This window comes from Amphiprion ocellaris, chromosome 3, assembly GCF_022539595.1.
Source record: "Amphiprion ocellaris isolate individual 3 ecotype Okinawa chromosome 3, ASM2253959v1, whole genome shotgun sequence".
NCBI classification, from domain to species: domain Eukaryota; kingdom Metazoa; phylum Chordata; class Actinopteri; family Pomacentridae; genus Amphiprion; species Amphiprion ocellaris.
Window position 1 is genome coordinate 23,181,121 of NC_072768.1, and position 12,357 is coordinate 23,193,477.

General features: G+C 40.4%; 1 protein-coding gene across 3 annotated transcripts in view; it reads left to right on the forward strand.

Moving 5' to 3' along the window:
- Positions 1–12,357, forward strand: part of lrrk2 (leucine-rich repeat kinase 2) — a 45,435-nt gene that overhangs the window by 23,059 nt on the left and 10,019 nt on the right. For all 3 annotated transcript variants that reach the window (XM_023291168.3, XM_023291171.3, XM_023291172.3), the window contains exons 25-46: positions 492–640; positions 1,403–1,496; positions 1,597–1,783; positions 1,869–2,050; positions 2,239–2,462; positions 3,261–3,388; positions 3,639–3,857; positions 3,935–4,136; positions 5,065–5,153; positions 5,334–5,521; positions 5,636–5,790; positions 5,893–6,039; positions 6,359–6,550; positions 6,749–6,895; positions 7,041–7,153; positions 7,367–7,557; positions 8,159–8,319; positions 8,533–8,703; positions 9,481–9,581; positions 10,468–10,680; positions 11,543–11,736; positions 12,109–12,181. In XM_023291168.3, the coding sequence (XP_023146936.2) occupies positions 492–640; positions 1,403–1,496; positions 1,597–1,783; positions 1,869–2,050; positions 2,239–2,462; positions 3,261–3,388; positions 3,639–3,857; positions 3,935–4,136; positions 5,065–5,153; positions 5,334–5,521; positions 5,636–5,790; positions 5,893–6,039; positions 6,359–6,550; positions 6,749–6,895; positions 7,041–7,153; positions 7,367–7,557; positions 8,159–8,319; positions 8,533–8,703; positions 9,481–9,581; positions 10,468–10,680; positions 11,543–11,736; positions 12,109–12,181 (3,520 nt within the window). The remainder of the gene's footprint in view (positions 1–491; positions 641–1,402; positions 1,497–1,596; positions 1,784–1,868; positions 2,051–2,238; positions 2,463–3,260; positions 3,389–3,638; positions 3,858–3,934; positions 4,137–5,064; positions 5,154–5,333; positions 5,522–5,635; positions 5,791–5,892; positions 6,040–6,358; positions 6,551–6,748; positions 6,896–7,040; positions 7,154–7,366; positions 7,558–8,158; positions 8,320–8,532; positions 8,704–9,480; positions 9,582–10,467; positions 10,681–11,542; positions 11,737–12,108; positions 12,182–12,357) is intronic.

A 12,357-nucleotide genomic window follows, 5' to 3' on the forward strand; every position in this document is an offset into this window, starting at 1 on the left:
TGCCTATTTATTTTCCACAGAGAAGAAAATTATGCAAATTCCATTTTAACAACTGTCTATGTAAGAGAAAGCAGGTCACCAGTGATTATAGGGAATTTCATGAAATTATACAACACGTCAATGAGTTGTATAATGGCTTTTATTGTGTGTAACTGTGGCTCTTGACCTGAATTACATTAACAGTACAAATTTGCAGTACTGTTTGTAATCTTTTCTCAGATACCTTACTAAATAAATTGCTGCTGTGCTGTACAAAGGAGCGATTGCCAGAGAGCCTTTAAGAGTGAATCATACCTTTGCTAAGGCTTCACATTCCTCTATATTTAAACAGTAGAAAGTATGCTGGGAAATTTGGTTGATTTAATTTTCAATCAATTCTAACAAGTCATATGCATTTTAATGAATCAAAATTTGACCTTTTGTATTCTTACTGTTAAATCAGGTTCTTCTGCAGAAACATAACCACTGTATTTTATTCTTTGTCTTTTCAGTAACAGTATAACTGAGCTGTGCATGCCTCTGTGTCTGCCGGAGATCAAACTGCTCGATGTGAGCAAGAACAGCGTTGAGAATATTTCTGCAGACTTCCTGAGCAGCTGCCCCAAACTTGAAACATTTAATGCTTCCATGAACAAAATCTGTGAGTACTATCAAATGATAGTTAGTTGCGAAACGTTTTGTGTTTTTTCATGTGGAATACAGTCAAACACCCAATGACTCCAAACAGAAAGATGTAGACAGACAAAGGAAATATGTACTCAAACACAAAAATCTTTCCAAGGACATTAGAAAGTGACTGTTGTCAAAGACATTTAAGTGCTTTTTCAATACCATCAAGTGGGAATACTGTGTATGGGACTGGCTTCATAGGTTTGAGGGGATCCATTTAATCTTCCTTTTTAGGAACACATGTTCTGCATTCATAACAAGAAAGCACTCAGAGAGTAGTCCACCAAGGTTGCTCAGTCATATGATTTCTGAGAGATAGGTCCCAATAAGTCCGCAGCAGTTGATTTGTAGTAGGATCGCAATCATGTGATCGTAAACAGGCAGCTAACATAGCGTCTTGTAGTCATGGTTACAGTGCAATGATGCAGAAATCTATAACAAATCTGTGGACCTGGACTAAAAGCCGCATTACTGCCAAAGTCTAATCAGGTGGTCCTTGTGTCATTTCTGACCTTTCCTGAAAATTTTGTCCAAATCCGGTTGTCCATTTTTGAGTAATGTTGCGCACAGACAGACAGACAGACAGACAAATGTACACCGATCGTCACATAACTCTGCCACATTCCTTGGTGGATTAATAATGATAATAAGCTTTATTGATATAAAACTTTACTCAACAATGTTAACAAGTGCTTCACAAACAGCAATAAAACATTATTACTGTTTTTTCAAGGTTCCCTATCACATCTTCCATCCAAGATCACAACTCTGAAACTAGCAAACAACAGCTTTACTTACATTTCTGAGGCTATACTTGATGTCCCAAAGTAAGTCAAACTCTCAGCTACTTTTCTTGTTTTTTAACATGCAGCTCAAGTGAGTGGTAATAATCCTCACAGTATTTACATCACATTTCTATTTTTCCAGCTTGCGGTCAATAGACATGAGGACCAACAATATTGCTGTTCTGCCTGGCCCGGGGCGATGGGTGTCCAGCAACATCAGAGAGCTGATGTTCAGTCAAAACTGTATCAAAGCTCTGGATCTGAGCGGCCCGATCTACAAATGGACCAGACTGGAGAAACTTCACCTGAGTGACAACAGGCTAACTGAGGTAAAGGACAGCATATATCATTTGAAAAGAGTGTAAATAAGAGTTTATTTCAAAGAACCACCTTTGATGTGTCCTTGGCACCCAGATCCCTCCACAGATCGGCTTGTTGGAAGGCCTCACCTCCCTGGATGTGAGTCGTAACGCTGGCCTGCGGGCTTTCCCAGATGAGATGGGAAAACTGGGCAGATTGTGGGACCTACCACTAGACGGACTAAAGCTGCAGCTGGACCTCAAACTCATCGGAAGCAAGACCAAAGACATAGTCAGGTCAGGGGCTTTACAATGTAAGATGCTTTTGGTAGTAATTAGTAGTAAATACTTGTTAAATGATCCCCTACTATTAGCCATATATTAATAAATTGTAATATTTCAAATTTTCACATATACCACAACTGCTCTTTCATACTTGGTTAGTAAATAAATATGCTGTGTCTGTTCTATTCCTCTGCTTCCAGGTTCCTGCAGCAGCGGCTAAAGAAGGCAGTACCGTACTACCGGATGAAGCTCATTGTAGTGGGGAATGCAGGCAGTGGGAAGACCACCCTGATCCAGCAGCTGATGAAGCTGAAGCGCACCCAGTTGAACTCTAAGCAGAGCGCTGCTGGCATTGATGTCCGGGACTGGGCCATCAGGGAACGGGACAAGAAGAAAATGGTGCTGAATATCTGGGACTTTTCAGGTTGGCCTTGATGACATTGTATTAATGAGAAATTACCATGTAACAGAATAGCTTGATCAAACAAAGTTATTCTTGGTACAGGAGAAGCAGGATCTCAGTAATCAGTCTATACAGCAGGTTATGGAGTGTACAGAATTAAATCAGAATTGAGTCTGAAGTCCTAAAGACCTGCTCTGGTGAAACAATTGTGCATATGGTGTCTGGGAGATACATCATGAATGAAATGAGCAGTCCTTGCCATTGTGTAGCGCAGACTAATTTTAAAGTGTTTGAGCAGTTGTAGGTGAGCTGGTGTGCTCAACTGTTGTGAGTACAGAGGGATGAGTGGAAAGAGAAGCAGGGACTGCAAAGGTCTGCTGATTGTAGAGAAAGCAACAGGCTAGAATTACATCTAAGCCATTTTAAGGCAGGAAGGCAATATTTTTCCACAGAAAACAGTTTTAAATATGTTACTGATACACAAAGTTTTTTCTTTTATGGGTTAAAACAATGACACCCCTCAACATTCAGATGATAATGGAAAATTTCAGTACACTGAATGGTACAGTGATTTGCATATATCTAAAGTGATTTAATGCTGTTGTACAACCAAGACCAAGCTGTCAGTGTTCACGAGTAAAAGTCAGCTTGAAATCATGCATTATGTAAGACACTGAATTAAATGCATCATATCACTACCCCTTTTCTTTTTTCAAGATGAATTATTTTGTTATTAGTATGTCAGATTTGTGAGAAATGCTTGGATATTTGCTGCACCTGGTGTGATTTAGTGCCCCTTCCTGCCCCTTTATGTGACAGGTGGAGAAGAGTTCAGTGGTTCTCACCCTCACTTCCTAACACCCAGAGCTCTGTACCTGGTAGTGTACAACCTCAGCAAAGGAGCCAGTCAGGTGGATGCTCTAAAGCCGTGGCTCTTCAACATCAAAGTAAGTCATTAACCAAATAGTCATCAAGTTATGATAAATATATATTTGTTAGTTATAACCAAAAACATGTATGTACAGTTTCTGTAATTAAAGTGTGACTTGAGCTAAGAATATAGCTTGTGATCCACCTAATGAATGAGTAACTGAAAATGAAATCCAGCATGAATTTTTGATTACTTCATTATTTTTACATTTTTTACACCTTTTGAAAAATCACTGCTTTTTTTTTTTTTTTTTTTTTTAACCACAGGCAGTCGCTCCACTATCTCCAGTCATTCTGGTGGGAACCCACACAGATGTGAGCGATGAGTTGCAGCTGCAGGCCTGCCTGAGCAAAATCAGAGAGGAGCTGCTGAACCATCAGGGCTTTCCTGCTGTCAGGGATTATCACATGGTCTCTGTCTGCGAGGACTCGGACACCATGGCCAAACTCCGCAAGGCCATCGCCAGGGAGGTTACCAACTTCAAGGTAAAAGGAAACACACTGACGATTTTCATTTCCTTTCCTTACTTTTCTTCTCAACTCATCTCCTCTTCCTTGAACAGATCCAGGGCCAGCCTGTGATGGGCCAGCTGGTGCCAGACAGCTACGTGGAGCTGGAGCGCCGGGTTCTCCAGGAGAGAACCAGGGTTCCCGCAGAGTTCCCCGTCCTCAGGCACCGAGAGCTGCTGCAGCTTATTCAGGAGAGTCAGCTGCAGCTGGAGGAAGCAGAACTGCCCCATGCCATCCACTTCCTCAGTGAAGTCGGTCAGTGGAGTTTAGGGCTTGTTGAAAGATGCTGCTCTTAGTTACTGATACATGAAAATTTTAGACCCACGCTGAAATGCTCTGTTATGTTGTGAAGCTAAAATGTGCTTTAGTGCATAATATACAGACCATATTTTTGATATTTTTATTAATCTAAGACTTTGAAAAGGACTGATACAGTTCCAATTACATATACAGTAATATCCTAATTCATTATTTCCAGCCTATGTTCTCTGTCATTATAGCATCAACACTTAGATAAGATCTAACTAATAATATCCAACAGTGCAGCCATGGTACCATATTGAATCTCAAGCATTTAATCCAGTTATGCAGTGGTACATGTTCAAGGCAGAGAACTGGACCTTCTGTTTCTGTTTGTTTAAGGCAAAGTTGATTTCTTTCAGGAAGGGTTGTTTGACGTACTTTATAATATTCATTGTATTACAGATAGATGGCAGTAAGCACATTTAGAGAATCAGACAGGAGTAATGTAAGCAATAAACTGCTGTGGACAGAGTCAGCACCAAAACATATTTCAGCCCCCTGAAAAATACCCAGCTAAAGGAAAAATCAACATAAGTTCAGGAGTAAACTATATTTACAATATTTTCACAGCTTTACCTTTCTGTCAAATAGCCCACAGCAGAACACTGCACAGCTTCTATGCTGATCCCATTGTCTGCCTCTCCAAACTGCAGCATGCTGACTGTGATACACTGTAGGTATTACATTGTTTATGGAGAAGCACCTAATACAACTTCACATCAAAGAAACCAAATGATCCTTTTAAGATACAGTTGGAAGAAAAATAACCGACAATGTCAATAAATAGTTTGATATTGATTTTGTATTTCAAGCAGTAGATATTGTGCCTTTGTAACAACATCACATCTGATGAAGCTTTGTTGTACTTTTGTCACTGTAGGGGTTCTGTTGCACTTCGATGATCCTGCACTTCAGCTTCAAGAGCTCTATTTTATCGACCCACAGTGGCTGTGTAACGTCCTCTCACAGGTAACCTTTTTAAAGACAGACCCACAAAAGGCTTTTATTGCATCTATAAATCTAGCTGATAAGATGTTATGGAAAAGTTTACATCCTGCATCAACATCTAGACTTAAAATGAGAGATGTATTAACCTTCTTTTGCACAATAACCAGTAGCTGATGCATGTGTTATCTGTCCCCTGTGTAGAGACTGACATTAAAGAGCGGTGGCTTTTCGGAGCATCCTAAAGGGGTTGTTCAGCGGTCTGTTGTGGAAAAGTTCCTGTTTGAGACCAGATGTTTCCCAAAGAACCACCAGACACAGTTCTTTAAACTGTTGGAGAAGTTTCAGATTGCACTTCCCTTCGGCGAGGACCAGCTGCTGATACCCAGCAGGTATGTTTAGATTTACAGATTTAAGATTGTATCTTTGTAGAGGTGCCAAGAACAAAAAGAATATAATCAAATAAGGATTTCACACACACTAACCATTCATCCCACCATCCACAGTTTGTCCAAACACAGACCGGTCATAGAGCTGCCTCACTGTGAGAACTCAGAGGTGATTGTGCGTCTGTATGAGATGCCGTACTTCCCCCTGGATTATTGGTCACGGCAGATCAGTCGCCTACTGGAGTTCTCTTCCTGTTTGCTTTGCGGAAGAGGTGAATTGAACATGCACTCACTGCTTCTTTGATAATATGCAGCAGCTAAAGATGTAAAGAAAGGAGCCAGTGATTACTAAAATATATCTGTGTGCTTTCCAGAAAAAGTGCTTCGACCCAACCGGGTGTACTGGAGGAGAGGCATTTACCTGAACTGGTCCCCTGAAGCGTACTGTCTGGTAGAGGCTGCCTCAGTGGAGGAAAGTCCCTCCAGCTTTGTCAGAATAACTGTGCCTTCTTCACGCAAAGGTGCCGTAGTCTTTCGAAATCTGAAGCAGATACCTATAGATGATTCTGATTTTACGTTATTTAAAAAGATGCCCTTTAACTGACAAAAGTGGATGCCAGAAATTGCAGTGTTTCCCCACTGTAGTATAGAAATGATAAATGTAACAAAATATGTTCAACCCAAAAATTTGCTTTTTATCAGTATCAGCAGGTCAAGCAAATGTTTTGGCAATTTTGCAAGAGAACAAATTTCTGCAGGCATCGCTGCCCTGACAGATATGATAGTCAAAGTCATTTTTAGTGGTGGTAATGTCTGTGATTGTGATCTCTCCTCTCCCAGGCCGGGTGTTACTGGGTCAGGTGGTGGATCACATCGACTCCCTGCTGGAGGAGTGGTTTCCTGGCCTGCTCAACACTGACATGCACGGCAACGGAGAACCTCTGATAAAGAGGTGGGCTCTGTACAGCTTTGAGGACGGACAAGAGCGGAGCAAGATCCTGCTGGAAAACCTCTTTACGTATTTTGAAAATGGTACATACTGTAAAAGATTAAAGATCAGCACCTGTCTTTTCTACATGAGAACCATTTTTCAAGCTATGAAAATTAGCTATAAAACACCCTGAGTTGGGTTTCTGTAAGTGTTCAGGTTCCCCTTACTGTGTTTATTACACATATATTGTTCCAGCTATCTTAACTCTATCCGATAAGTGATTATGTTATCAATTCTAGATTTTTTGCTGGTGAGTCCAGAGGATCCGCTCTGCACGCTTCCCATCTCTCAGGTTGCCCCTGACTTGGTATTAAGTGACCAGTCTGCTGGAACAATACTGGACGGTGAAGAGCTGAATGTAGAGCTTTCTACAGAAAACCGACTTGGTACTTTTTTTTTTTTTTTTTTTTAAAGAAATACACATCAGTTATTAAAGCAAGCATCACCACTGTTTACTATCTGTTTCAGTTTAGTTTTACTCATAAACCTTTAATAATGATGAATGAAATGCATATATATTTTCTTTTTTAGGGGATGGCGGCTTTGGAACTGTTTATCGAGGTGTCTATAAAAATGAAGAAGTAGCTGTAAAGATTTTCAACAAGCATGCATCAGAGCTTTATATCTATAGACTCCTCAGACAGGTACCACCAAGATTCTGGTAACAAAATTATCTCGTCTCCACTACAGTTTTTCCTTCTATTGCTGTGTCTTAGCCAGTCTTTATTCTCCTCACAGCTCAGTTTTAAAGATCTCAACAGTTACTGGAATATTGCAGAAATTCAATTAGTTACCTGCCTTTTCAGGTCTGAACTGTGCTGTCACTGCCTGTAATTGTCTGGCTGGATGTATTTCAGGAATTGGCGGTGTTGGGCCGTCTCCGTCACCCCAGCCTGGTGGGGTTGCTGGCAGCAGGCTCAACTCCTCAGGTCCTGGTGATGGAGCTGGCTCTGCGAGGGTCTCTAGATTCCCTTTTTCAACATGAGAATGGCAGCCTCAACCAAAAGCTTCAGCAGAGGATTGCCTTGCAGGTGGCAGATGGACTCAGGTACATGCTGTTCAGTTTTACAAGTTTTAGAAAGTGTGAGAGAACAAGTTCTGATTATAATACACTATCAGTTTTGGAGGCCAAGTGCAGAGCTCCTATCATTTCATATAGTATGATACTGTATTTGTTGTAAAGGAAAATCTTTATTAGCAATCACTAATTAACTAAAATTAGCATAGGGATAATAACTGCAATAAAGGTCTTGCATACCATTAGGTTTTAGTGAATGTTTGTACAATCAAAACCAAGAAATCATGCACACCGTCCTTTACTGAAACTCACTTTGTTGACACAATGATTCTGTCGTCAGGTAAAAATCCATGCAGACAAGTTGCACCATACAGAATGCACTTTATATAGAAGTTTTCAGCCAGAGAAAAAGAAACATCAATTATACCAGAAGCAGCTCCCTAAACAAATACAAATTAAGGTCTCTATAAAGTTTGCCCAATGAACATCTGAGGACTAAAACATGTTACACACAATGGACAGTGTGTGGAATTCCATGGTTTTCTGTTCAAGTTACACAAAAAATTGGTGTAAAAAATTTGGAATTTTGAACAAAATAACAAAACCATGGATCTTTAACCTGTGTGCACAGATATCTTCACTCAGCCATGATCATCTATCGGGATCTGAAGCCCCACAACGTCCTCCTGTTTAACCTGAAGACTGACTCTGAGACCATCGCCAAAATCACAGATTATGGCATCGCCCAGTACTGCTGCAGCATGGGAGTGAGGAGCTCAGAGGGCACACCAGGTTAGACACTCCTCAAACCTTATATATTGTTAATGTTATTGTTACATTTATGGCCATAAACGTACAGCTTTAACGTTACTACAAATCATATTTTTCAGTCAGATGCATTTTTTTCCACCAGATGTGACAGTTTTTTGATATATTGGTAAAAGTGCAGTCAAAGTTTTTAAGTCTAACACTGTTCTAAATTCATTTCTGAATAACTGAACGCAGGTTTCCGAGCACCAGAGGTTGCCCGAGGTAATGTGATCTACAACCAGCAGGCTGATGTGTTCTCATTCGGCCTGCTGCTCTACGACCTGCTGACCTGTGGTGAGCGTATTTCTGACGGCATGAAGTTCCCCAGTGAGTTTGATGAAATCGCAGTGCAGGGAAAACTGCCAGGTAATCATTCAAGCATTCACCTGCAAGTATTGACAGTGTCTGTAAGAAAATCTGTTACCTGGAATCAACTCTTTTGGACATTTTATTTATTGTGTTGATGTCAGTCAGTGATTTCTGACCCACTTTAAATGCTACGTGCTGCTGCTCATAATGTTTTTGTGCGACGTGATTCTTTGGAAAGACATGAGATCAAACTCAAGACTTTTCACCAAACTAATTGCTCATATATTAGTTGGTAACTAAATGCTGTATTGAACCATTCTTAAATGCGGGGCCCTAAATCAATAGGAATTATGAGAAGGTAAATTATTAAAAATAAAAAACCATATTGATATGCTGCTTTCCAACACAGTAGGCTTATTCGCGATTGTCCTGACACCTGGCAAGTTCTTGTGTTTAGAATTTTGGTGTCAGGGTAACGCTCTTGTTTTGGATTGTGCCTTTGACCATAATTTTGTGTTATTAATGTATATATTTAACAGCAGAAAGATGTGTTTGTTTGTTTTTTTTAAACATCAACTGCATAATTTCTTGTCAAACCATATTAGAAAAACAAAACAAACATTGAATCTGAATTAGTGAAAGTGAGTTTAATTATCTCGATTATGTCGAATTTCTATCTGTAGATATATATTTACCAAAGATGTATTAACATTTTCTGCTATTATCCAAGAAAAATGTCTTTCTGTTGATTGCATCTATTGTTTGCTTTCATCTTATTTTTTCATGTATTTAGTCATAAATAAATTCCTTTCCTGTCCTTTGCCCTTTGTATAGATCCAGTAGAACACTACGGTTGCTCACCTTGGCCCGGCTTTCAGGCGCTGATGAAGGACTGTCTGAGGCAAAGTCCCCAGGATCGACCCACTTCTGCTCAGGTTAGGACCTGAAGACTGTGGAACTATGTGTAGACAGTGCTGGTGATTTATTTTTCCTAAGAGAGGTGAAGAGGTTAAAAAAGGCAGAGACAAACTGTAATGGAGCACCCTCCAGTGGCTGCAACACCCAAACATAATGTAACAGACGGCACTGTAGGAAAACACACAGTGGTTTTAAAAAGCTAGCCCGAGTAACACACACTTAGGAACTAGTTTGATTCTTTTTACTCCACCAAGGAATGTGGTACGTGAATCTGTTTGTCTGTCTGTGCACAACATTACTCAAAAACAGACTTAATGGATTTGGATGAAATTTTCAGGGAAGGTCAGAAATGACACAAGTACCAAGTGATTAGATTTTGACGGTGATGCGGCTTATAGTCTGGATCCAAGGATTTGTTATGGATTTATGTATCATTGCGAGATAGCGACACCACGTCACTGTAACTATGACTACAAGTGAACAGCACATCAGCTGCCTGCTGACGATCACATGATTGCGATCCTACTACAAAACCACCACTGCAGACTTATCGGAAATGATACAATGAACAATTGATTAAATTGTGGGGGTGTTTCCGAGTCCCATCAATTCCCACCATCCGCTACATGTTTAGGTTATGCAATTCGGTATCCATCCATAATGTACACATGCATAACACACACCTGTGCTCAGCCCAAGGTCATTTTGTTTGTGGGGACATCTATATTAAATGGCCACATTCTGTGTTGCTGTGATTTCTGATCATCAATAACTAATAAACAAATGCTACATTTCTAACATAATATACTGCATTTCTGACAATGGCATATGGGGGAATGAGCAGCCTTGGCAGGGTACTGCATTCTCTGAGTGCTTTTCTTGTTGTGTCTGTTATACTTGCAGGTGTTTGACAGGCTGAATTCAGGTGAAATGCTGTGTCTAATAAGGGAGCTTGTGGTCCCTCGGGTGTTCAATGCTGAATGCTTCACATTGAGCTCTGGCACCAGTGATGGCCCCTCCTCCAGCCATACGGCCTGGCTCGGTGGTGGCAGCAGCACCCAGAAGCTGGGCTCCATCACAGCAGTGGACCTGGACACCAACACAATCACTACACAGGTACTACACACTGTTAAACTCAGGACTGAGTATCTTCTTGAGTTCACATGTTGATTTGAATTTATGTTCAGTGACAAGTGCAATAGGACAAAAGCTAAATTTGCTTTTTTTTTAGGAGTGATTTTTTTTTTTTTAAAGAGCCCACATTATGCATTTTGGGTTTTTTCCCTTCCTTTAGTGTGTTATAGCTTCATTTTTTAATAGGTCTGTAAACTTGCAAAGCCCAAATTCCATAAACGCCACTGCTTATCTGTCTGAAACGTTGTTTGAAGTCCAGGCTTTTATTCCGTTACTTATCTACATCACCATGTAACACATTTGCATAATGCCTGGCTAGCAGGTAGTTTGGCCCTCAAACAAAGAATGAACAGCTGCCTCACAGTCTTCTATTATTTTTTTCACTAGAACTTTTTCTGCTAGGGCTATGTCTCCCTGCTTATACTGCTGTACGGACCTGAGGGTACAGTATGTAACCAATGTTGCCATGTTTTATCGGACTAGCTGACCAATCAGAGCAGATTGGGCTTGTCAGCATGAGGAGCCTTAAAGAGACGGAAGATAAAACAGAGCCTTTCAGCCAGAGACTGAGAAGGGTATAGAGTATAGCCAAAATAGTGTAATTTTCAATATTAAAACACAAACAAATTCTAGTAGACTACAAAAAATATATTTATAAACCTGTACATATCATGCAGTTATGCTGTGTGTGGACAAATACCTGCAACAGAAATGCTGGAAAATTTTTATTTTGCTTTTTACCACAGAGTACAGAACCAAATACCACCATAACATCCGGGTGTTGAATGTTATTATGTCAACCTCAAAGTTCATGTTTACAGGTGCGCTCTTGTCTTCCAAACAGGAGGTCGACACCAGCCCCGTCCTGTGCCTTGTGACAGTCCAAATCCCAAACGAGCCCTGTGATTGGCTGGTAGCAGGCACCCAGTCTGGCTCATTAGTGGTCGTGAGCACTGGGGACACATCGACTTGGCACCACCTGCAGAGTGTCACTGACGCTGTCACCTCACTGTACTTCCACGTGCACCCTCGTCACACGTAAGCATGTGGAAAGCACACTGAAAACTCTTGCTGTCGTCCTGGTGTTACTTGATCTGAAATGTTTGTGTGAAAGGTGTGAAGAGAAGTTTGGCAGACCTCTAGGTGATGCTAATGCTATAGAGATACGGTCTACTATGCCTCTGTAATAATGCATTACTTATCTTAGGTAGGGCAGTTTAGTGAAGAAAGAATGATTTAACATCTTACGTAACAGAAATGTAGAACATTGGTTTAAAATGTGACTTTTGTGTCGTGTGTGATTATTCAATATGTGCACATTTTTTTCCAAATGCTTATTTCATAGTGTGTGCACATGTAAAAGAGGTTAGTTTTACTCACGTCTTTGTGTCCACTTTTGGCCTTTTTCAGCCAGAGAAAGAATTATTTGCTGGTCGGAACAGCAGATGGAAATCTCAGTGTTTACGAGGACTCTGTTCTTAAGGTAAATGTTAAATAATAAACATAGGAACTAGCGTGTTTGTTCTGAAAGAATGATTCCAGTTTGTATAATTGCTAATATTCTCATATTGTGTTTAGATTATTACTGCCACAGCACTCTAATTCTGTACATATAACACAGCAGCAGCTGGAACTTTATTTTCCTCTCGTTCTCCTCTT